This window comes from Falco naumanni, chromosome 9 (assembly GCF_017639655.2).
Source record: "Falco naumanni isolate bFalNau1 chromosome 9, bFalNau1.pat, whole genome shotgun sequence".
NCBI lineage: Eukaryota > Metazoa > Chordata > Aves > Falconiformes > Falconidae > Falco > Falco naumanni.
Genome location: NC_054062.1, coordinates 17,413,288 through 17,440,712, shown reverse-complemented (window position 1 = coordinate 17,440,712; position 27,425 = coordinate 17,413,288). Strand labels below are relative to the sequence as shown.

The window sequence follows — 27,425 nt, the reverse complement described above, 5'->3', positions numbered from 1 at the left end:
CTTAGCCAAATGTGACTAGGTGTACATTAAAAAGGATCAAAACTCTTCCCTTCAACAGATTTAACAGATTTGTGGGTGGAAACTACTCAAGCAAACCGGTGGATGCTAAACTCCTCTCTCCAAAAACCTTTCAACTAACAATTCAACAAATCAGCGGTAGCAGCACTCTTACTGGAACCCCATCCAGCAAAGTAATTAAGTGCTTGCTTACCCTTAAGAACATGAGTAGCTCTAAATTTAGACCTCCATTAAAGTTTAATACCAAATTTAGTTTTCCTGGATTTCAGTATTTTTTAATAAACATGGGTGAAGCTTCTTAATTAACATATGCAGTTTAATCGTTCCTCCCAATAAACAAACAAAACAAAATAGGTCACATTTGTCCTGCTGTAAATCCCTTCCTGGCTCATCCTTCTCATCTGTAGTCTTCTTATTTCTTAAACTATACAGGCAGTTTTCCTTTCTTACTTAGAATAACAAAACAAGGCTTTTCAGACAAAATGATACACAGAGATGAAGGACCACATCTGGATGACACAAATGCCCCCAAGATCTTAGAGCTAAAGTTTAGTGGTGGCTGTGAGAACTTCAGCCCACTGAATTTTTTTGGCTAAAAAAGGGACCGACGTGGTAGGCAGGGTATCTAAAACCAGTCTATAAAACTCTAATAATTTGTATCCAAGGTTATTTTATATTGCTGTGTGTTCATACAGACATACCTTATATCCTCTTCCACTTTTTCAACCCTGTAGACAAGTAATAATGAATATTCAGTGCCACAGTTTGTTCTTAACCTTAAAAGTGACCAGAAAGGACTAGCAGGACCTTAGCCACGGCAGGGATACTGCCAAGGCTACACCATGCAAAACTAAGCAAAACAGCTCTGACAATGCTGAGGCATAACTTGTGTTTTACAGATAATGGGCACAAAAGAATTACACTCCCTTTTCGTGGAGACTGGTTTGCAGGAATCAGCAGAGGTTCTAGCTGACTGGAGGGATGCTGCTCCAAGAGTTTCAAGCTTGTCTGACAAGGGACCTCAGTATAAAAATGCCGTGTAGTTACTGCTTCTCGGAGCATAAACCCCCCCGCGCACGAGGCTCTCTTCGTCGTTAAAGCACAAAGGGATGTGAAATTTGGGTGCAGGAATAAAGCTGAGCCATTTTTCTAATTACTATAGCTTTGCATCTTTGCTTCCTTTGGAGAAATGTCAATCTCTCGGCAAGCTTTTAATCTTCAAGACTTTCTTAAGCAGAACAGAGTATAAATGAGGACTGGCCAAGCAGATCCTGGCACCACAGAATGACATCCATCTACACTTCAACAGGGAGAAAGCAGTCTTGTTTTGCTGGGTGTTCTGATTTTGAGATTCCAAAGGGTTTTATCGGTATGTTTTAAGGAGGAACTGATTGATTCATTTTGAGTTTTATTCAGAGAGAATAAATTTAAAATTACCTTTGTTTATGGGGGGAGAGGAGAATACACTTTCTATTTTACTCTGCTAACAGAAGACATCAAGGTAATGAATCATGTAAGGGACTAGAAAGGAAGAAAATAATATGATATTGCAGCATTTTCTATCTTTACTTTGCCTTGACTTGAAAGGGTTTTGATGATTTTGCAGAGACTGCATTAATATTTTTTTCCAGGCTAGTAATTCCCCACACACATACTCTACTACACCATTACGTTTTCTCTGCAGAGCACACCAGCCTCTGTCCCACCTTCCCCCAGATCCCATTTTTTGAATTTTCTTAACTGTCGTTACCCCTCACGATTAATTCATTAACACAAATTAATACCTGGGCTTTTTTCACTTAAATAAACATGTTACCTCTAGCAATATATACATATATGCATATATGTGCATGGTTGTATATGCGTGTATGTATAAAAATCATTCCTCAAATTCAGGCTATGCTTATAGACATGAGGTGAGCTTGTGGGCGTCCTACAGTATATGGGCCAAAATGCAGCTTTACATTTTTTTCCTATCCCACTTGGCACTGTGCAGAGATGGGAGCTTTCCTGATGCCACGCAGGGAGCAAGCAGGGAGGCTGTGCAGGCAGCCTGAGCTTGAGCTAACCCCACTACTCTGCACACATCCTACATCTAGTGGAGGGTGAGTCAGGCAGCACATGAGGTTCTTCGCCCACTCCCTGACTCAGTCTCCAAACATACAACACAGACATAGCCTGCAGGTCTCCAGAAATCAAGAGTGTCCCTGTTTTAATGTCCTTAACAGCATTATAAAAACTATGTTGTTGTCCTGGTTTTGCACACCCACAGCAAAACAATCATCTCAAGGAGTTGCCAGACAGCTTTGAGTGCCAAACTGATATAAATACCCCGGAGGGATGTAAATCCAGCGCTGTTATACAGAACCATACAATGCTACTGTGTCCTTCATGAAAATACCAATTAAGCGTCATTTTAACATGTAAAGCTAGAGCCCATCCCAGACTGAGCGGTCAGGCTTAGCAGCTGGCCAGCTGAACTGCAACCACTGCAAGCTACAAGGCTCAGAAAGGGAGGCAGCACCTATGTTTTCCCTCTCATTTGCTGAATTGCAGATGATCACTGGACTGTGGCAAGAGACTGGGGGAGGAAGGAACAGGCCGAGGAGCAGGTGAGGAGTCCTGTAAGTGGCTGTGAAAGAATTCAAATGCGGCAGGGAGATGGTGAAAGTCAGATAATGACAGGTCTGGAAAGAGGAGATGGAAGGAGACTAAGCAAGAGGGAAAGGCATGAGAAAAAATGAAGAGAGGAAGTGAAGAAGATGAGAGAGAAGTCTAACAAATAGAAAATTTGAGGGAAAGGGCATATTTTTTCTTCCCCTCTTCTGCTTCCCCTACTGCATCCCCCTAGCACACCCCTCCCTGCTACTTGTTAATGCTGTGACTGAAGAAGGCTCACTCCTGAGTCAAGATGCTGGGCTCCTCTCTCCTATAGCAGGACAAAAGACTGCACATTTATAACATCTCATTGTAGACTTTCCTACAGTGTTGAACCACCCCCTCCTCTGGTGAATCTCTCTGGGGGCGTCGGGTTTTCAGGCAGTAAAGCTGTGTGTTGCAGGAAGAGCTCAGAAGTCTTAACACAGAGAAGCCACTTTTACAAACTGGTACTGGTATAAAGCACTTGCAGGTTTGCACATGCCTTATGGAAAAGGAGCACGGATACAGTGACTCCCTTTCCATGATTATCATTTAAAATGTTCAAGAGAACACAAAGAAGAAAAAATAATTTCTTGACAAATTTCTTATGTTTTCAGGAAACGTAGCAAGCAGCTGATTTTTTGTTCTAGCTTTTTGTGTGTATGAGTTCATCCACACTGATGAAAATGTCTGAATACCTTCACAGTGTTCTTACACCTGTAGACGAAGACAGCTTTCATATAGAATTAAATGGGTGGTTGCAACAAAATTAAGACTGGATAGGATAAGTGACCAGAAACTGGTTAAGACATAAGAACACACCAATGAAAGCACATTTATAAAGATTTAGCTCTCTGAATACCCAGTGCTGACAATATCTTTATTGTATTTTCAGGGAGATGACCTATCTACTGAAACCCAATAGGACATTTCATTATTATCCTTCAGACATCCCACGAGGAAAAGTTATTAAAATATGTTATGCAGCTATTTTATCTCTTTTTTTTTTGTTTTAGTATCAAATAGCTGTAGCCAGCAACATGTGCTTTTACAGAACTAAAGGCAAAACATTAAGAACAGTATGTATTGTAGCCAAAAAGAAAGGTCCAAACAGCTGTCCTCTGAAACTAGTCAAGAACTACTTTCTCACTATTTCACCTTAAAAATGAGCCTCAATGATTTGACCAACCATTTTGAACATGGTAGTTGTGGAGGACAACATACAGGCTGTTACTAGATTCTTATATTAACAAAAAATGCCTCATTTTATGCTACCCTTCTTCTCAGATCTTCGCAGCACGTGACTGAATTGATACTGTCCTTTTAATAAATAATGTCTGTATCATTATCATGCTCATCAGCGCCTTCTGAACATATCCAGGAGACAGAGGAAGCACACAGATTCAAAATACAGATTACTAAAAAGACCAAACTAATGATTCACACTTTCATTACTCAAACAAAATAGTATTTGAAATACTGCCAAATGTGACAGTGGTAAAAATGAAGCACACTGCCCTGCATTTACAGCAGAATTTTATTTTTTTTTTAAATATGCCAGTCAACTTTCTGAAGTTTAATTGGTGGCTAAGGTGATCAGAACAGGAGGTTCCTCAGAGGTTTGAGCTATTCCTGGACAACATCATTGGCGAAAGTTTTTGACAGCCTATTGACTTTCCTTAGAAGTTCTGTTTATGTTCATAATAAAAAGGAACTCTAATGGCTTCTTTTTGTCCTTTGTTGTTTTGCTTTTCTTTTCAGTGAGCATTGACAGACATGCCTGAGAGACTCCAATCCATTTCAAAGCTGGATATGGACTGAGATACAAGCAGAGGCAGCAGAGAAATGATAATGAAAGTGAGCCATTCAGTATTCTGCTGAAGCTAAAAAATTAGGACTGTTCACATAAATCAGAACTTACTTGCATTTTCTAATGTTTCTGGTCTCTTTCCCTCGGTCAAGAGTCTATGTTATACAACAGATAGTTTTTTCTTAATTAGTCATTAATCTAAGCAAAGCATCCTACCATCTCAGTTAACGGTACCTGCAGTTTGGCCAAATCATTTCCCTGCTCTTAACTGTTTCAAAAACAGATTCCGTGATACAGGCATCCAGGACAAAGCTTTGAAAGAGTATCCACAACTGGATGTTTAAATACTTGTTTGGACAGACTCAGTTGACATTTTATACAGAATATGGGCAGATTCAAATCTTGCATTTCTAAGCAAGCAGCATTTCTAAACTATTTGTCAGTGTACTTTCAAAAATCCTTTAGAACTTGTCTCCCTTAACCAGCATTACGAAGAAGCTTTAATAGATGTAATAGGCATGCAAATAACAGTTGCTAAATGACTTGGTTTCACAGCAGGCAAAACATACCCTCAAATTATTCTCCCATTTAGATATTCTTTCAGACTTCAAAATGAAACACAAGTTTTCAGAGTTAGAATTAGGTACCTACCGACTACTGTTTTAAATTATTCTAAACATATCTGGAATTACTATGAGGACTGATTTATCAGTGCCAATACTTTCAATAGTAGGGAGGAGATCGTCTCCCCTTTTTCTCCAGCCTTGCCCAAGTCCTTGTTTTCCTGTGGGACAAGGGGAACAAATCACACCAGCTCCCCCTAAGTGCACAAGTCACAGAGACAAAATGTCTTTTACCAAATTATGGATAAGCGGGAACAGCTCTGCTGCCGGTTCCTCCCCTCCATAACAGCAGAGAGGGAAGCTATTAAATACACTAGCAGTTTAGTCGGCCCAGGAGGTATTAACACCTAGGTGAGATGGCTCTCAGCCACACATCAAGCTTGCTGTGCCTCCAGGCACAGGACCCGAGTGCTGCGCTCACTGATTCTGCCCCAGAGCCCGCAGGCAGCTGCCCACCTGCTCCCTTGTACCAGTGCTGCCCCTCACCCTCACAGCCAGGTCCCACTAAGCCTTGGAAGAGAGCGAACTTGTTAATTTTGGCATTTTAAAGCAAAAGAACCTGTAATGAAACCTATTTTCACCTCAGTGCTGGCTGCAACTTAGGGCGAGGGGAACAGAGATTTTACCAAGCTTCCCTCTGCAGCATTGCAATAAAGCAAGCATACCACCAGACACGTGAAGTCAAATTATACAAAATGCCATTAAAAACTTAGCTGCTGAGGCAACATTAGATCAAAGCTGACCAAAGGAAAACACAGTCATGAGAGAAGTAATGACATTAATTTAACTAAGCAATTCCTGAACACTACAGCCTGGATAATAGGAAGAAGTCTATAAAATCATCTCTCCCATTTCGTTGGCACTGTAACACACTGGATGTTTGGCAGAAGACACAGTAAAGTGAGCGTAACTTTACTAATTAACAGGGCCTGTGTATAGGGAAGACTATATATATGAGCAAAAAGACTAACGGCACAACATGGAAATAGAAAACAGGTGGTTCTGAGACTACGCATATCCAGCTTTCATAAACTGCAATGGCATCAACTTGGAAGGTGCTGAAAGCAAGTCACTGGACCAAAATGAGAACTCTGGTCTACTATAAATCTGCTCTGATTTGGATCACCAGGAAACCAGCTGCAGATTTCCTCTGAGTCACCGAGGGTAGGGTGCTGCTCACCTCCTCACCTCCGAACAACGCTCGGGCACACTGGAGTTGCTAGGGCTAAAGACCTGAGATCAGCAGTGGAGGTCTCATAAACAAACTTCAAAGTAAATATTTTACCCAGCGTATGTAAGTACCTATTAAGATTGATATCATATCTTCAGTGTCCTTGACATTTAACAATAGTGTTTATTTCCTTGCTTGCTAGAATTGGATAATCTGCAAGGAACTGACACATTAGAAATGAGCAAGTGTCTTGGGCATAACTTCATAAATATGACATTAGCACAACAACATTCTAATATAAACATACACAGTGCTATGTAGGAATAAAGCATTTCCTAAGGGTGGAGGAGTGTGTATGTATGGACGTATCGCACTGAGTAAGAGCTGTGTGACACCCTGCAGGGAACTCGGTGAAGGAGAAAGGACGCGGGGTGCCCTATGAAGCAGTGCCCTACAAGCAACGTCCAGAGGAAAGGCTGGGAATTAGGTCAGTGAATCAATGACCCCCCAGTTGTACCAGCCCAGCACTTCTGTTGGGGGAGGCAGGGAGATAAAACAATTCCAAAGCCAGAAGAGATCTGCAAAGATAATGGGATCTAGTCTGCAAACGTGGACTCCTTTTCTTCCAATGAAGAACCCCATGGGTATTCTGTGCACTGTGAGCATTTATGAAATCTAACACGTGGCTTGTATCCAGTTATTAGTGCTCACATGTAAGATCAAATGAAAATAAATCCCATTACAATGAACAATTTTATTCTCCCCTTGCAACTAATGGGACATAAAAATCTTTCTGAGACACTTCATAGAGACACCTAATGAAAATTTTTCCAACCAAAAAATCCGTAAAAATTAAACCAGGCGTTTAAGGATTCCTCCATGGTGCGAGCGAGTAGCATCTTTGGAGAAGGCACACCCTGTGACCAGATGCAGGCTTGTTGCTCTGTTAAGGATGTCCTAGGCTTTTGCTTTTTTCCCCTGACTCATCCTTTTCCCTAGTGGATATTCTGACCCTTGGGCAAATCCAGCAGTACCAAAAAGTTCTCTCTGGTACCTCATCAATCACTCCCCTGCCATGTGCTATCTTACCTGCAGATGTAATTCTTCTTGCAGGATTCTTGTAAATTCAGGCAGTTTGGTTTCTCCCTGTCCTCATATGAACACACAGGAACAATAGTCTGCCGTCTCCTTTCTGTACAGGCTACGTCTCGACAGGAGCAGAAGAGCATCCCGTAGCTGTGCTTTGGGGGGACTTTGTCAAAAAATAGCCGGAGGGCCTTATGACATTTCCGCTTGTTACAGATCTCATTAGACGTGCTGCTGGTGCAGGGGGTTATGTAAGCAGATCTGAACCTCTTGCAGGTATCATTTAGGTTACAAGCTTTTGCTGCATCCAAGCAATTGTTCCCCTTTGAAAGTACTGGCTCCACTAGAAAAAACAACACAACAGCAGTAAGAAATGCGTCACAGTTATATTGTGGTTTGATGTTTGCGTTCATTTCACTGTTAATGAGATCCTGGTTACGTATTTGTTACACACAAAACTTTCAGCGCCAGCAACTGCGACCACTCACTCCTCACGTTTCCTAGGGTAATGGTTTAACGGGTGAATGACAGCACAGGCATGTGTTAAGATCAGAACGCTGGCAAATAAATGATGATTACAGCGGGCAGGCTACACTTCATCTTCATGGTAGCGGACATGCAGGATGAACATTGGGTAAGCCTTGGCCTCACTAAAAAGCTGTTAAAACCACTGGTAAATGGGAAGCAATACATTTGGCCCATCACGCAAGAACGGCGTGAGGACGTGGGCTCCTAACCCTGGCTTGATAAAGCCCTGATACTTTTTACTTTTTCCTTGAACAGCATAAATGACATTTAGTGTGCACACTGGGTAACAACGCTGAAATGTAATTTGCATACTTTGCAGAATGTAAAAGCCACGTGCCTGTTACTACAGCTTTTGAGGTAAAGCACCCAGACAGGAGGGAAAGCAGGTGCAGCCCCACAACTGTGGGCTCTGTGAGGCTACCCACACAGGGCCTATAAATAACCTCCATGCTTAGTTAAAGCCACTTTTATAAGATCTATAGATGCCATCTGAGCCCTGGAAGTTTTATGAAGTTTACAAGCTTTGAAGAAGCTGATGTAGAATTAACAAATTACTAGGAAAGAAACATTTTAAAACAAGGAGTATGTCTGTCTCTCACACAGACACACATGCACATGCTACAAGAAGTTCTAGAAAAAATTAAATTCAGATAAATGTTAAGACTATAATTATACATTTAATTTTGCAATACTTTATCCAGATATTAAAACCCAATATACGCTTTGCTTGAAAATAAAGGCAACTAGCATTAGAATGCAAAATTCAATTAAGAATAATTATAATGCTGTTTTCGATATTAGGAAAGTCAACATCACAGATCCAAGAAAATACATTAACCTCCCATTGCTACAGAATTTGCAAGTTGAACAAAACATTTTGCAAATACCTAAATTCTGCAGCAACCTCTTAGGGGGGATGGCCAAAGATAAAACATCTCCATCTATCTAAAGCTCTAAGTTCCTCTTAAAAAAAGCTCTTTTCCTAGATTTTTCACCTATTCCCAAAAACTCTGTTCAAAGCGCTTCTACAACTCAATACCACTCCTCTCCGTTCTTCTGCCACTGTGCCTCCTTCTCTTTTTCCGTGGCAGGAAAAGATGACACAGCATGGCTGACATGCTGCACATGAGGCACTGCGCTTGTTTGAATTGACTGTGCCCAAGACAGGCCTTGGATGCTAACACACGCTTAGCATTATACAAATATATCACCTGCTACTATCCCATGTATCTTAGCTACCCAGAAATAATGCAATGCATAAGTAGCATTAGATTTGTTTTTCACTCTAGCAATATGCTGTAACTACATTCAGTGGGTTTGTACATTTAACCTTTGGACATTTAACGTTCACACTCCAAGTCCTTCCCATTTTCAGTTTCTTGCACAATAAACTGCAACTCTTTACTTCTTATCTTCATAAATTACAAAATTATAAACATGCAACATTTGACTATAAATTAACAGAGCCAAGCATTTCTTATAATAGCAGCCTACCACAGTTGAAGCAACACCAGATGCAGAAGAGATGAGATGTCCAAAATTCAACCCTCTCATAAAACCGTAACATTTTTATATAAAATGTTGTAATTCATTAACGTACAACTATAATCTTAACTATGAACTCTCAAAGTTTTTTTATACAGTATATAGAATTATATGTTTAGTACAAATATAATTGCTATGTAATCTGCAAGGCATATAATTATGCAATATATGAATAGTACATACTAATTACTATGTGATTGCAGAGTAATTACATGGTTATTTGTGCCTGGGAGTCAACTGCTGAATTCCACTCTTTAAAACAAGATTCTGTGGAAGACCACCGAATGAGGCATTGCAATACAAACAGACATCAGCTTACTATACAATATATTATAAAGCACGCTTTTAAAAAAAAACACCCAAGGTGTAATAAAGCAACTCTTTGCCAATAATCATATACATGTTTTCCATTAAGGGTCCAAAATGTAACAAATGCTGCTACAGAATTAAAAAGCACCATGAACATGAACACCTCAAAAATCAAGAGAGACAGGTCAATCAATCTTTTTAAAAAGCAGAGCATAAGCCAATTCACTGACAGCACAAAAAGCAGTGAAAGCTAATCTTGGATGAAAGTTGAATTAGGTGCACATTGTTCACAAACAATCGTTATACATATTCATATCTTTCATGCAATTAATATCTACCCAAGACTCACATTCTTCTACTCTGTACATGGACCAGGTTTTTCTGGTGTTGGTTTTTTGAAATAGCCCTGGCTGTAACATGCCACTTGCCTTTTCTCTTTTGATACATATGTCTCTAGATACTGTTTCTGGCATATTTATCATCACATTACACAAATTAGTTTTACCTTCTAAAAACAAGAATAACATGCAACATATAAGAGAGATGCATCAACTGCATTTGAATAAAAAAAGACTGTCTAAACCAGCTGTTCTCTTTAATGCCAACTTCTTCCAAGCTTTTAAATCACATTTTAATGTAAAACTTACAATCCAGAAGACATTTTATCCTTTATTTTTATTGAAAAAGTAGCACATAATTATTCCTAGGTCCTGTGGTAACAACAAACAGTTAACAATGCTAAGAGTGTTTCTGAGGATTACTTACACAGCAGTAATATATAAGGTCAAAATTTCACCCAGCTTCTGTTCTGCAAAGCTTGAATTATTAAGGCAGGCAGGAGTTTGGCTCGTACTAGGTACTGACTACGTTAAGAGCAAATGGATCTATTCCAGAGCTACTTTTCCTGCCAGCATCCTTTGGGAAAGGTTTGTGTAAGGAGATCCTTTTTCAGTTCCCTCCTCTTGGGGCACTTGGATATGGATTGAGAGTGGTCGGAGCAGCAGCCTGGAACCAGCAGCAATTCCTTGCCACCACCATCACCTTCCTACCCCGAGCTTCCTCTCTCCCAAGTCTGCTTTGCCTTGGGCCCATTCTGGGCATTTCTGCCAAACCATGCAGCTCTCCACTCCTGCCAAATCACTGCAGACTCCAAGGTCTGTTACTTCCAGGCAGGTAGCAAGTGATGCCTCGTGCCTGTGTGCAAGGCACTGGTTCCCACCCACGGCACGGATCTGCCAACACCAGGACGCCACCTCCCAGCAGAAGACACCCGTAGCTGAAGGTGCTTTGCTGCCGTGGGCGCTACCCTGATGTGGTGCAGGCAGAGTCACGGCAGAACACGGCCAGTGCCAGGAGCCACTGCCTTGGTGGGAAAGCAGCAGCTCCTAACACCCACGGCATGAGGATGCCCAAACACACCCTCCTGGCAAGCGGTTTGCTGTACTCCATCTGCAGAATCTCTGGGGCAGCAGTAACTGGCTTACTGATACCACCCTGCCTCCACGTGGGTCACCAACACGTGCATGCCAGCTGAGATGTTTTTTCTGATAAACTGATAAATTTGCAGATGAAAATGCAGGCCCTGTGTTATAGTATAAGGTGTAACCATCTTCATATTTGTTCTCTCTTGAAAATCCCCACCCCGGCCCAACACTGTTAGAGCTGCAGAACAATTCCGGACTCAAGCTCCCATGCGGCAGCAGAAAGCATCCAGCCAAATGCTCCAGTCTTTTATCCAGAGATGTTTCTAAAGTTTTAATAGGGCTTCCTCTGCCCCGTGTGATCTTCCTTATGTTTCATCCTCTTAATCTTTCAACTTCCTTGCATTTCCATTTCTATTTCATTTCTGCACCTCCTGAGCCTTTGGCTGTCTTTCAACTCCTGTCAACCCCATGGTGCACAAGAAGGGATTCTCAATGGGTATTGGGAGCTTCTCAGTCATGCTCCCACTAGATGGAAGGAGCAAAAGGACTAAACTTGTTCTACAAGATTCTTATTTCACAGTAAAAATGGACACTTAGTTTTCAATTTTCTTATAGCATATAAAAAGCAAGTTGCTGATGTTGCCATTAAAATTACCATTACTATTTGCAAGTAATTATCATTAGTAGGTTTTCTAGCAGTTTTAGTGAAGGGAATGCTGTAAAGAGAGTAGCAAATGTTAATGTGATAGAAGGCAAAATTACAAACTGATAGAGGTGACCACATGGGTATGAGCCTATTCCAACACAGGTGTAGAATATGGCATATAGAAACCAAAACCTGACCAAAACAGAGAAGAGAACCATGATCCCACTTTAACTAAAGTGCTACTAGGTAGTTCACTGAAGTACTCATTTTTTAATCTGCTTTTCTTACAAAACAGAAGGAAAGCATGGGAGACATTGTCATCTGCATTTTAATGGATTCAAATAAACACTCCATTTTCCTGGACAAATTGTTCCTAATCCCAAATGGCAGATTAAAAATGAGTCATCCCTGACAAATGGTGAGGCCGACGCACAGATTATTCAGAGGTTCTACTTGTCTTCTACTAAGCATTTAGAGAACTGTCAGGCCTAGTTCAAACCCTTTCAATAATCATAATAAGCAGGTGGTCTACTTTTCAAATTAAAATTAATACATTATCAAGCTATAACCAGGACTTTCGGAGTACTACCAAATACAAGAAGGGGCATATTGAAATTACAGTTGATGGCACCAGGTGACAAGGATGAGACTTACTCCCATGTGTAGAAAGGCACACACAGGGCTGGAACAACAAAAGACCTAAACAAACAACACTGCCAAAACCAAGACTTTAGGTTCTTGAGACCAAAGCTGGAACTTTATACATTCCTGGTCAGTCTTTTAAGTCTTTGATAACACAATTTCCACAGGTCCCTAGAAATCTTTTCTGAAAGCACCCACAAATCTACTTGAGGAGGTAAGGACTGTCTCCTGTCCAAGCCCCATAGAGATCCAGAACATTTACATTGCTTAGTATGAACCAGCAGATGTGATCTGGAAGTGTTCCTCACTCAGCTACCATGTTATGCATAACTGCTACACCCAAAGCCTTTTTCGAAGCACCCTGGCCTTTGTTTTTATGAAACTCCACTAATGAATCATCAGCCAGGATCTTGAAGACTTTGGTTCAATGCCTTCCTTGACCTGGAGATTCAGAACCACTGTTCTCCTTTCCCAGAAGGGCTCTCCAACCACCTCGTTGTAGAGTGTTCTCAACAAGGTGTATGGGAAATAGTGCATATTGCAAAACACAGGAGAGAACATGATGCTTCAGCCCAAGGATGAGAGCTCTCCCCGGGAGGCAGATTGCTGAGTTCTGGCCTGCACCCAGGAGAGAGAGTTCTCTCTCTCACATGAGCAATGACTGGAAGCCAGGATTCCCCCCCGAAGATGACTCCCTTAATTGTAAGTCTGCAGAGGCGTGATCCCACTTGTGCTCTCTTCTTCTCATCTCTTCTAAAAAAAAATAACCCTTTCTATACCACGGCTCCTCCCCTTCCTTCCAGACCAAGCTACTGCTTAATCCATAGGGTGCCCTCCCAGGCCATAGAGAAGAGCAGAGAGTAAAGGCATCCCACTTCCTTAAAGACTATTCCGAGCACTAATTTAATGATTAAAGCACTACAACATCTTCTGCTCGATGCCCATTAAAAGAACAGTGGAGCTCTCCTCTCAGAAGCATACACTGATTGCTGTGTGCACAGATGCACCTGCCTGAGGCTGTGAATCTGGCTCCTCAGGTCCAGAGTCTTCCAGCAAATCTCAGTTTCTGTATTTCTTATTGTCCATCTAGGCATATATTGTGCAGGAGGTTTTGCTGGTGTTTTGGTTGTTGGGTTTTTTTTTTTTTTTTTTGGGGGGGGGCGGTGGTGGTGGTTTGGGGTTTGTTTTTGTGGTTTCTTTTTTTTGTTTGTTTTTACACAGTATTCCCTGTGCACTTCATAAAGATTCTGAGCATCCTGCTAAAGATTTTAGGTATCACCTGGATGCAGGGGCTCCTGACTTTTAGGTGGATAAATCTATCTCTTGTTTTGTTCCTGGAAGTTTAATTCTCCTAAGAGGGCCACATGCCCTACGTGCTGCATTCTGCATTGCCCAAGATCACCACTGGATCTGGGCTCTAAAACTGAGTCGAATTCATCTACATTTAGCGTTAAAACCTGCCACCTGCAGTTGACCATTTCCAGGTCTATTTCATAGACACTGCAGATAAAGGTTGCAAGAAATTGCAGCTCCTACGCTGGATATGTGTTGATGACAAAGGGAAAAAACGATGCCTTAAGATTTCCTTTGATCTTTACATTCTTTTCTGGGGAAGAATGGGGAAAGGCAGAGCAGAAACTCGGAGGTGACTGTGCCCTGTGGGTGGGCTGAGAGACATCTGCTGGCCTTACAGTTATGTAAAAGTCTTATAACCCTACAGTGACTTGGTTTAAATTTTTGTTGCATGAGAACAGGGAGGAAGAGTAAGTCCTGCTCCCCTCTGTTAACAACATTGTGGTCTGCTGCTGAAATTCTGTCTTCACCCATACGAAATATCCTGATCTATCACCTTTCATTTCTGCTACAAATCTAATGAAAGGTTATGCCAGGGTCCTTAATTTTCCACGTGGCACTAAGGACAGCAATTTTGCATTACGTTCATGCCAGCATAGTTAAATTCATTTTATTCACTAGAGTTACACTGAATTTTCAATAACCTAAGTTCAAGAATTTGGTTCTTTAATGCTACTTTTACTTCTTCTGTCCAAGGTATCTCATGTAGGAGGCAGAAATATATGAATAAACCCAGAAGCTGATAAACAAAGGAACTTTCAATTGTTGCAAACTGATCCAGTCACTGTTTCTCACATTACTGCACCGGTGATTTCAATTCTACTCCAAAGTTTTAGGGTGTAAATGTCATTTTAATGCATCTGCAGTGCACTAGCATTAGGGATGGATTATGCATAACTGGGACCATATACAGAATATATTTTTTTTCCAAGGGAGTGATCTCAGTCATTCCATAAACAATTCATGCTCTGTACCGAGTCAGAGGCTGGTTCTGTGATGTGGAAGGCTATTGCCACGGTTTCAGCTGAGTTCTTATAATTAATTTCCTCTTAAAATATTCAAAATGAAAATGTCTTACTGCATATGCTCTCACGTTATACAGTTCAGTATTTTATTATTAGCTAAATACTAAGTCAATAGGATTGAGAAAGAACTAGCACACACAGAAATACAGAATAAACCTGTGAAAATATTCAAACCTACACGGTTGCCATGAGAAGTGATTTACTGCACACAAGTTCTCAAGACACAGTGAGGGACTGTTTACCAAAGTCATGCCAATTTACAGGGCAACTTTCAGCATTTCTTTTTATTACTGCAGAATTGAATTCACAACTTGTTTCCTCTTTTCCTCAGACTTGATTAATTACCATGTTAACATAACTACTGTTCTCCGGCTTATAATGGGCTCCCTCTAAAGTGCTGCCCCAGCAAAATAAACCAGGAGAAAGCTTCCATCTCTTTGCTCTTGCATTGCAGTCCTTTCTAATCTCACTATTTTTCAAATTTATGTCCCATTCCAATAAAGCTTGTGTGAATATTACAGCAAATCAGATAATACAAGGTTATGACCCTTGTAATTGATCCTTCAAGGTTCTTTTTGCCTTTTTCCAGTTGACGTGGTAAAAATTACATTTAGATGTGCTTGTTGACACATGAGAATTCACTTTGTTGCTCATATACACTGTTTTCAGAGAGATCATGTTACATAATGATGTATTTCTAGTGCTTTATTTTTTCTGTACCTACAACCCCATTAAGCTGTAAGCAAACCTCCTGTGGGGCTGTAAGACTACAAGTATCAAGGGGGCAATGCTCCCATACAGATCAGAGGGATACAGCTGGAGAAAGTATCATGTGAGTACACAGGGTTAAACATTAGCTAGTGTTTTAAAAGATTCTAAAATAAATAAAAGCAGCTTAAAAGTTAAATTTCTATTTGTCGAAAAAATACACACTTTAATGAACACAGACCATGTCTGCTGGCACTAGAAATCAGTTATCTGAAGCAATGGTTTCTGTATCACATGACCACTGGAATAAAGTGATTAATTGGACTGTCTCAGTAAATGCGATCATTACACTTTTAATTAACCTTTTCAACCTCTTGCACCTTTTAGTTTTGTTATACATTAGTTTTTTGCAGTTCCCAGTTATTATGCTTGACTAAGCTTAAAACAATGCAGAGTTCTGTTCAAAAGATAAGAAAAACAATTCAAACAGCTCTTACTGTTCCTAATAAAATACCACTGATACTGTCATCATAAGGGTAGTTATAAATCAGGTGGAGGACAGACATTCTGAACTCTGTGGCTACGTTCCCACCTAATTTTTGTTTTGGCAGCACACTGTTATTTAATGGCTCTGACTACCAGGAAACCAGCTTTTGAAAATTCTTCCTCAACCTAGTTATAATTACTCCATATAAATCATAGAATGATCAATTATAACAGTCTTAGCTTCATCCATTATTTAAACTTAGCATTTGAATCTACGCAGCAGGAGTGCAGGAAATTCCAAAGTCCTTTCTCTGCTCACTAACTGCTTGATTCCTGAAGTCACGCCAGTTACAGAAAAGAAGGGGCCAGATATGCTCTTAGCTTTGACATTGAAACTTGAAATATGTAGTTATTTCAGACGAGGAAAGGCTTTTGGCTCTGCAGATAGTATTTTTTCTAACAACACTAGTTTTCTGTTGTTGAAATTAATTTTTTTGCTTTCTTTATATCGGTGCAGCAAAATTAGAGGAGTTATACAATTCTATACACTGACAGCACAGTATATTCCTACTTTAAAATGGCCTAGATCTTTCTCATATATATGCATACAGACACATCTGTATACACGTGTATATGTACATAGAAAGTTTCAATACCACTTGACTTCATGTCTCCTTTCACAAGACAGCAACTTATTTATTAATAAGCATGAGAAATAATCTAAATGATTTTGTCTAACAAGGCTCCGTTTCAGATATCTGAGCTCAGTGTGATATGGAAAGTCTGATGGAAGGAGGAAAGACACTGAAAAGAAATGAACTTTCACAAAGGCTCAAGCAAAATATCCAAACGTTCTTCATACAAAACTTCAGAACTATAACTGGATTTCGAAATAGTTAATGAGGATTTTTAGAGCATTTTCATGAACTAACCATATATATTGTACCTATGCAAATTATTTAGCTTATGATTATTACTTTTTTGTACCCTGTCCTATTTCAGTCTCAGTTCATAATATATGCTACAAAATGTAAACACAGGGTCTGTTCTGAAGTTTAATATTTTGAAATTTTCCAACACATATTTGAGTGTTTCAACTACACATTAAGAATTCCTTTGTCAAGAAAGCTGTATTTTTCTGGTTTACTTTTTTCATTTCATTAGACAAGACAATAAAGCTGTTAAAATGTGGGAAGTGAACATGTGAAAGTTTTAGGATACATTAAAAGAGTATAGCGGTTCTTTTTACATGTGCTGAACCACACTCTTTCTCAAATGAAAGAGTAATAGGAGAACCAAAGGGAACGAGGTCAAAGGTGGGAATGTGAACACTGTCCGGCACAACAGGAAAATGGCTGATAAAGCCTTCAACTTACACCATAAACGTACATATAAATGGTCACAACTCCAACACCAGGAGCAAAAATATAAATCCGTATGTCCAAATTTGAGCATCACATGAAATTCGTCCATGGACAAAGCACAAGTAGAGGCTCAGCAACTACTGCAGAAGGAAAAATTAACTGGTAGGATTTTCAATTTTCTTTTAAAATAAGATGTGAGTATGGCCCACGGCAACTCTTTTCATGAGATACAGAAACTCTTTCTCAAAAGTCTAAATGGTAACTCCATCTAGCTAATCAGATGGACAAATGCATAAATGGAGGAACTCCTCTATGCTCCTCAGTGGGGCGCAGCATCTAGATTCAAGCAGAGGAAGGAGATGTCAAGGAAGGAGAGCTTGTCAGAGCAGGAAGGAAATTCTAGAAACACAAGACCTCAATACACAATAAAGCTGGCATTCATTTTTTATCTTAGAATCGCAACATTGCAAGGATTTCATAAAATAATCCACCTTCCTGCCCCACAGCAAGACCAACTACAGCCGGACTGAAATCTGGCTACTGCTGTCCTAGACCTACCCAAATTCAGAGGACCAGAGCGTACACATGCAAAAGTGCTAAGGCATCTGCCAATGTCCCTGTGAGGCTGACCTCCTCTCCATAGATCTTGGTGGTCAGGGGAACTCCTGATGGCTGGAGCAAATTAAATGTCACAAGTATCTTCAAGAAGGACAGACAGCATACTGGAAATAACAGGCAGGTCAGCCTAACCCCAGTTGCAGGGATGATTACTGAGCAAGCCCTCCTTTGAAGCTGTATCCATGCACATAAAGGACATGAAGGTGATGAAAAAGTCAGCATGGATATACAAAAGGCAAATCAGGCCTGACTGCCTTCTACATTGAGATGAATGGTTCCATGGACAGAGGGAGAGCTCTGGGTCAATTTACACTGACTTGAGCAAGCCTTCTGATACAGTCTTCCATTCTAGTCCTTGCAGCCAAGTTGGAAAAACAGTTTGGATAGCAGGACTACAGGGTGGAAACTGGCCCTGCTTTGAGTGGGATCTCAGTGACTTCCAAAAGCCTCTTCCCACCTTAATTATCTGCCTAATCTATGCCCTAACCTGTTTTTCGGTAAATCCACAGCCTGTTCAACAGCTATCCAGTATTCCCTATGTACCCCATTATTTTTTTTCCCTGGTATCTAATCTATCACTTCCTGCAACATAATTGTCCTGCTTCCTTCCTAACTTTACTCCTTTCCTCTTAGCAATGGCCTTTTAACTTCTTGAAGACTGTCATTCTCCCATCACTCTTCTTTTAAGCTAGTCCTCCCTGATCTACTAATTCTTTCTTCATAAGTCATGCTTTCTAGATATCTAAACTCAGGTTATTTTATTCTCAGGTTTGGGGAAAAAGAGAAAGATAAAAAGGAGATCACCAAAAAATTCATTGACCAAGAGTTACTGTATGAATTGTACTCAGGAGATTGCTACAGACAGACAAAACCTGTTAATTCAAGAGTTGCTGAAGCATAGCTTACTCCAGCCTCAAGCAATACCAGTGTAAGTAGGGATGGTTTACACGCATTGACTGTCTACTGCAGGAGTATATATTAGCTTATCTATGACAGCAGCTTGCTCCTGATGGCTATAACCTGAAAAAAGAGTCAAAATATATAAAACCTTAGTAGAAAAATTATCCTGCTTATTCTGTGGTATTACTCTTTTGGAAGGAAAATCAAGAGAGGACAGAGGGCTGGAGAAGTGATTGTGAATCGAGTCTGACAACAGCAGCTGATGGGATAAATCAGGAAACATTTGAAAGCAAAGAGTGGGGAAAGAGACTCTCTCCAGCACAAGAGGAAAAACTCTACCTTCTCTAAAGCTCTCCTGCAACTCCTATCAGGTAGAAACAGATGTCTCTGTGGTCCTGACAAAAGTACATCAGCACAAGTAAAAGAGGCAAAAATCATAGTGAAAGCAGCAGTAACAGAAACGGGGCAGCTGCTCAATTAGTGGCAGCAGCAGTAGGGGTGGGGCGGAGGTTGCCGCAATGGCAGCAGGGAGAGCAATACAGCCAGAGAACGGCAACAGTCACAGCAGCTGTGGAGGCACCGAATCACCCCCCACTCTCCCTGCTGCTCATGAAAACCATTTGGGGCAGTTACCCGGCCTACCTACCACACAATATGAGCCTCATTCCATTAATCCACCACCAGCTGCTCTTCTTTTCTGTATCCGTTGGTCCCAATGCAATCCTCTCGAATACAAATAAATTGGCCATAATGTGAAGAGGGCAACACTAGTAACTCTTGACTATTCGTGGATTTGCTGCGGATCAGCTTCAGGAAACTTATGTGAGCTGCTGCCACTGTGTTGCTGCTGACTTCATCTCAAGTCTCACTGCTGAGACTTCAAAAGCCCATAATCAAGGGGATTTGTGAATCGAGGCAGGTCAACTTAATGGAACAAGGGAAATAAGCTACTTTGGAAATAAGTAACTTAAATGATACTGACTTAGAGATTTAATAATTATTATGATGGTCACTATCTTACTGTGTGTCCAGAAGACAAAGCAGTAAAAAATGAAGGTAAGGCAGCTGTGTATGATGTATGTCACCTACATGCAACTGGGGGTTTATTAACTTGAGATCATTACGTTCTTTAATAAATTAGACCACACTAATAATTAGACCACTACCTACCATCTACTCTAAATTACCTTTCACTTCCACTTATGCCACAACAGACAGCAAGCTTCTTTCTGTTTTTTTCTCAACGTTCTGATCTTTCCCCTGTCCTCCTCTGATCCCTCTCCCTCAGCTAGTCTGGTTTACCTTTCCTTATCTCTTATAAAGGTCCAACTTTGATGTTGGTTTTTTTGTTGGGTTTTTTTTTTTTTCCCCAGATGTACACATGTAGTTCTTCCTAAAAAAACGAAAGAAGGAAATCGAAGTATCATGTCTTCACTGTTAACTACGTAGCACGTGTGCCACCTCCTCAAGGTGCCACCCCCATGCCTCAGCTGTCTGTTATTTAATGTCCAGCCTGAAGCCCACTGAATGCAGTATTTTCATTTCCATTTGCTTCAATAAACTCTGGAGTAAGGTTAAAGAAACTCGAGATCCAGGATTTATGCTTTAATTCAGCCTGTGCTTTAAACCCATTTAAATCAACTAAGCGTTTGATTAAGTGCTATCATGAGCTGGGCATCAGCTTACACCCTCCTTGGCTCCATTTTTAACTCTAAAATACACATGAAATGCATTAGCTTTTATCTAGTGTACATGTTAACAAATATGTGAATGCACATATATTAGGAATAAAGTAAAATCAACTGAAAGACAAAACCAGTGTTGCACTACAATCAATTATTTTGATATTCAAACACTAAACTAAAATGAATGTCCTCCTAATTAGTGAGTTTTAAAATTATTGTCATATATGACACATAAAATAATAAAGACTTCAAATCCTCCAAACAAGCACAACACATAGAAGCACTGAGAGAACAGAATCCCAAAACTGACTGCACATTGGGTACCACCATGCACATGCATTTCTCAGTCAGCAACAACTCTTGCCCTCCACAGCATTTGTGCAACTGTGAAAATTTAACGGATGCAATGAAGTGTACATCCAATACAATAGTATAGTTTCCTCTGTAATTTCAAGAGCACGAGAAAGAAAGATTAAGAACACTATTGAAATCAACACCAAAACTTCAAATAAAATGAATCATGATTAGTTTTTAAAACTAGAATGATGCAGAAAAGAGAGACAGCCACAGTACAGCAGCGGACCAGTAAATAAATAAAGTACAAAAGTCCCACATATTTGACATTTGAAGAGCAAAACTATCCATCAATGTCTTGGCACGGATCGATCAAACAGAATGGTACTGCCGAAAACCTAATAGTATGATGGTAATAATGTAGCCATAAAGCCTCTACTCTATAATTGACTGCTTCCACTTCAAGCTAACGTGTCTAAAAGAGTGACTAATGTTCACCTAAAGAGTTCACTTGCATTGAATGACAATCAGCTACACCTTGCTCTATCCTCCGTAGATTGCTTATGCTGGGTAATTATGGAGGGATATGAGCCAGAGGGGAAATAGTCTACTAAAATAAGGAAATTTATATGAAGAATGGTATGATAATCTCAAAAGAAAATATACAGTTTCTCATCTGATCGTAGAACACAACGCAATACTCCAGCCAACACGTTCCTTTCTTAAAGCAGAAAAATCAGTAGTAACTCAATAAATAGGTCAGAGTAAGTTTTATATTTCAAAGAAGTATTTAAACTTTTAGCAAGGTATAAAAAATACACTGCATGCTTGCCTAAATTACACCCTATATTCTGTGAATAAAGACGTATTTGTGAGGATTTACAGATAGATTGTATGCTTTGGTCTTTGGTCAGATTTTCCTTTGGTACAGAGGGAAGTAATGCAATTTCACTGAAAGTCAATAGAGTTAATCAGTGTTACAAAACCAAACAGAACTGAACTGATGGACTCGGCAGCCCTAGGTTAACCGTTAGTCTTGATCTCAAAGGTCTTTTCCAACCGAAATGATTCAATGATTCTATACACTGCAATGACATGATCTGTCTTTGCAACTTATTTTTGTGATCTTACAGAGCAGACTATCTTAATATATAAACTATGAAATAACACACAGTTTAAATAATTCTAATTCAGGAGACTAAGATGAATTTACGTACATTTTTGTACTTTCCTGAATGAAAAACTGAAGAATCAATTTGGAGTTTTTTTAGTTTTCTGAGGCCAGAATGACAGAATTAAATTTGCTTTCTAAGTTTCATTGCAGATGAAAATATATTTATAATTAAAATGTTTGGAACTCTCTAATGGACCATGAGCGTAAGTCAAATTGCTCTGTCGCCTTTGATATATACTTAAAGGTAATTGGCTAGTCTTAGTGATGTATTTTTAAAGAGCTACCTATTGATTAATAATGTTTCAGTATTAATAAAACCACTTTGTGTGAATCAAGAAACATCAATAGCAGAAACCCATATTTATCCACAAATTAACTGGATATAGATCTGTTGCTTTAAGCCAAATGGGGTGCGTTCACTCATTATTTTATAAGAGGAATGAGACAATTGTAACAGTGAAGATTAAAGCAAAACTTCATTTTATGTTTTAGCTGCATACAGTGGGTAAAGTTCATGTTTTTATGCTCTTGCATAATGCATAAATAAGGGATGCAAAAGCAAAACTCCCAAATGCAGGAAACTGTGACACACTAACTCTGTATTTTGGGGGCTTCTGCTCAAATGCTGGACAAAATGAAATGTATAGTACAAACAGAGGTGGATTTTTTCTTTTTTCTTTTTTTTTTTCTTTTTAAATCCAATTAAAAATGGATTAAACCAGTAAATGATCTTGTAATCTGATCCATATAGCCAGAGCTCTCACAGTCACACTCATCTCACTGTCACCCAACAGGCTCCATAAGGACACAGAGGTTTGCTGATTTAAAGAGATATTTGAAAATAATATCACAGCCTGCATGTAGTGAGCCATCACACAAACATGTAACTGAACATGAAAAATGGCTTGCAGATGAAAGTTACCAGAGACTACGGTGTACATTCATACAGTGTATGTAAATGTGTGAGAAAAAAACTCAGTTAATTTCCACAGGAAATGGCAGAAAAGCGTTGTGCCTTCCTACTGCAAACACGAATGAATAAAGTCAGGAAAGCTCCCTTGCCAAGTATTTTACCAAGAAGTTTAAAACCTGTGATGCACTGTGAAATTTTAGCAAGATCATAAAAATTCAAGGCTGGAAGGACCTGTAATGGCTATCTGGTTCATCTTCCTGTGGCAAGCCAAACTGAGCCCATCCTTTGCAAAATGTCTGTATCTCCCTGTAGAGGGGATGCTACAGCCTCCAGGGTATTAGGTGTGCCTAGTTATTCTTGAATTTAGATTTCTTTTCTCTGATCTCTAACTTAAACACCACATACTACAATTCAGACCAACTGACAATCACCCCGTCACAAAAGATATTAGACTGCTTTGACATTTGTTCTTAATGAATCTACACTGACCCTCCTTATCACCTTACATCCCCTGGATGCTTTTAAATCAATTTTTTTAATACCCTATTTTATCATCCTTCCAAGCACTGAGTTTGGGAACTGGATCATAATTCCCTGGGCCTTTCTCCTAGGTTTATTTTATCGATGGTACATGTGTGTGTGAGTATGTGTATGTGTGTGTATATATATGTGTATAAATACCTTTTTTTTAATAAGGTAGGCACTATGTTAGTCTTTCCCCAGCCCACTGGGATCCCTTCTTTCTTCCATGAATTCTCAAAGATAATTGCTAATGGTATAGCAACAGCTTCAGCTTGTATGTTTTTCTTCCTTTCTATTCAAGACACAATTTAACTTGAAACTAAAAAGGACATATAAATCTTTAACTTTTTTTTTTTATTATTGGTGTCATGTCATGTAATAATATACTGTATGTTACAGGTCAAACATCTTAAAATTGCCTTCCTAAACTGCTTGCCAAGTTATGTTGAATACTTTCTAGACAATCTTTTATCAGTAGAGAATAGTAGTTATCAGTAGTTCTCAAAGTCAAAAATCAGTCTTTTTATCTCAAATACATACAGATCATTCAAGGAATAGAAACAGGAAGTGAGGGCTAAGGTGCTGGCAGGTCACCCCAACTGAGAAGTTAAACCAGTTTTCTGGTGACTTTCTCTCACTACAGTAGCTTAAAAAAGCAGAAGCATCTTGATAAATCAGATTCTGAAACAGAGCAGTCGGCCAAAATGTTATCATTGTTGGTTCATTTATGATCGAATACATAAATGGATGTCCTTCCTATTCAAATTAACTGAAGCCACCTATGGCAAACACAGGATCTTCCAATGTGCACTCACGTCTCTAGAGCTTCTAAGCCTCAAGCTATGAGCAAAGTGTCCTTATTTAAAAGAGACCACAAAGCCACCAGATTAGGACAACCTATCCACCACTGTTTGCCTCATTACCCTCTTAAAATCGTATCTGACCACAAGGAAGAATAAAATATGCCCCCCTTCAGTCTCAAAATGTATGAAACCACTTACCTATCTTCCTATTTTCCTGAGCAGGAAACTGGAATCTCTCTTAAACTCTCTTCTGGTCAACACAGGGGCAAACTCTTTCAGCTAGGACAACAGTGGCTAAGGCTACTGCTATGAAGAATGTGAAGCTGAAGAAACACACAAAATCCAGATGGAGTCTCAACTGGAAGCAAGACAGCACAAATAAGATCACCCACTGCCCACAGCAAAGATGGTACCTGAGTGATGATCCCCAGTGCTACGTGGCTGTGGATCCAGTAAGCCAAGGACTTCCACAACATGTACTTTACACTCACATCAGCAAGGGACTTTTTCACAGTATCTGTCCTCAACAAAACTAGATTTGTGGAGCCTTATACATAACAGGGCCCCTTCTATCTGTTCAGGAAAGTAGTGAAAACAACTAGACTAGAGGAGCTAATTAGCACCCCAAAGCCCCATCCCTGCAGGGCTGTCAGTCAGCCAGAGCCTGGGGAGCTCCAAACTCACTCTCTTGACATTTCCTACTCATCTATAAAATCACATGAAGCTAGTAAAGGGACAGTGCCAGGAGCATCGGTTTCCATTTCTGAAAGGTTCCTGGAAGAAGTGCCAGTCCCCTCAGCATTCAGCCCCTGAGTCACAGGGAGTTGGTAAGAGATGAGATCAGGGAACACCATGTCAAATCAAATACAATCTATGACCTTCAGATGAGGGCCACAGCCACGAAACGATCTCCCACATGCAAAACGATGGAAAGTCCTGCTACAAACAAAGGAGACCTAGTTCCTGGATGAAGCACTTTGCCCTTCCCTGATCAGTAGCTGTTTTCAAGGCAAACTAAAGTGTTGGGATAGAGCTACTACGATGTTTGAATGGCTCTTAGAAGAGTTCTCTTCTGCTCCAAGTTTGCAAAAGCTTAGAATAAGCTTAGTAACGGGAAAGCTGCTCCACATTACGATGGACCATGCTGTCTCAATTCCACAGCTGGACCCCTTAGGCTTCTGAAGCAGCAGGACCAGAGAGGGGAAAGTAAAGGAAGCACAGTTTATTATAATTAACGATTTACTGTGGATCTGCGTGTCCTAAAATTGCAGCTACTGCAGAAATGGCACAAGGATTAACTGCTTCAACAAATATACAACCTGCATAAAATTTCCCTATTTAATCTGTTTCCTAAGAATAATTCTAAGGTCACTTTTTTCCTTTCTGTAAAACATTTAATTGTCAGCTTTTCTAGTTTGTCTTCATCTAAATATTTCTGTAAAATTCATTAATAGTTGGACTGCTGCTGGAAAAGCTCCATTTGTATGTAAAGCTTGCTGCAAAGGAAGTTGTGAAGTAACGTAGCATTACATCAAATGAAAGTTAACATTTTCCTACTTTCTTTTAACCAATCTCACAGGTGCTTTACGTTTTGGTATAATATTTTTATGCAATGTAGAATCCTAAATCACAATGACCCACACAAATTCCCAATATATTAAGCAGATGCATAAGAAGCAATTCAGACAACAAGCAGTAACAAAGAAAAAAAGCCATTAAACATGCAGGGAAAGCTTTTACCAGGGCAAAGAGATAGGTCAAGTTGTGCAAAAAGGAAATATAAGGAGCAGTTTAATGGCCTTAAATGTATCAGTAATTTTACAGCATTTGCTTTTTTTTTTTTTTTTTTAATAGTGAAAGGATGTACTCAGTACCTAAAAGCCACTATATTTAACTGGAAAAATGAGTGACCGCTGTTTACTATTACAAAATCCAGGCCCTAGGTCTATGACAAAAAAAATGCTATTTACTTCAAAACAACCAGCTAAAACACTTTCATATATTTAAAATACGTATTTTTCTGAATTTTCATCCAATATTCCTCATTGTCATTTCAGAGAAATTGCAGCAAATTAATAAGGATATCTATCCATGGTTGAAAATATTTTTTGTATAACAATGAAGCCATTACTCTTTTTATTTCTGTAAATTCCATGAGAGCAAGAAATAGAAGCACAATAAAAATCTTTTTCATAACAGTTGATTAGAAAATATGGCCTGCAGAAAGTCTAGCTGTCTTTGCACTTTGCACATTAAGAATCCAAATACGTTACCAAAGCTGGGATTTTAACCCCCCACAGCTTTAGCACAAAGAAACACATTAATACGATACAATTTAGATTTGCATTTTTTAATAAGCAAGGGGATCAAAGAAAGTATGAATGCTGAAGGGATGTTAAATCATCTGCAAATTCAAACATCAAGGTATACTACAGAATGAAGACACATTTGCACTAAAGTAAGTGTAGTAAAGTTTCCCAGAAGCTGTGATGAACAAAATGTTCTTTATGAACTGTTTGCCTGCACCTAGCACGACTAGGAAAGCAGCAGATGCATTTGAATTGCACCAAATATTTGGGGGATTTGCATATGTTAATCATTGATGGCAAATCAGCAGGGATGGTGGAGGATCAGCAATGGAAGGATTAATCTAATAACAGTACCGCTCTCATTAAAGACTTTGGCCTGTTTCTACATGAATATATGAATACCTTGAACTACCATATATTTTCATTCAGGCACCAGGACGGCCTATCTCATTAAGGTGGCCACGCTGCTGTAATCTACTGGGAGTAACCATTAGTATGGGCACACAAACACAACGGACTGGTATAAAAGGCTGCTGGTGACCTGCCGTTAAAAAGGGCTATGTATGCACATCTTCACATCCCGTAAGTTGGCTGAGCTACCTCCCAAATGACAGAATTCAACCCAGTACCAGCACTTCTGCCATTTGTTCATATCTAGGACAGCTGACAGGTACACAACGGGGTATACTGCTGTTGAAAAGGGCACCAGGAAAACAAGGAGGAACTGGCCTTGACAGGCTAATGACAAACATTCTTTTCTGTAAAACTGTTTTACATTTTTTGAAGAATTGAGTTCAGAAGCTAAAGCTGCCTCCAGGCGTGACCAGCA

At 39.7% G+C, this 27,425-nt stretch overlaps 1 protein-coding gene across 1 annotated transcript in view; it reads right to left on the bottom strand.

The window, feature by feature from the left end:
* The window catches only part of GFRA1 (GDNF family receptor alpha 1), a 133,016-nt gene that overhangs the window by 37,180 nt on the left and 68,411 nt on the right, over positions 1-27,425 (bottom strand). The window contains exon 4 of the mRNA XM_040606637.1: positions 7,352-7,691. Coding sequence (XP_040462571.1) covers positions 7,352-7,691 — 340 coding nt within the window. The remainder of the gene's footprint in view (positions 1-7,351; positions 7,692-27,425) is intronic.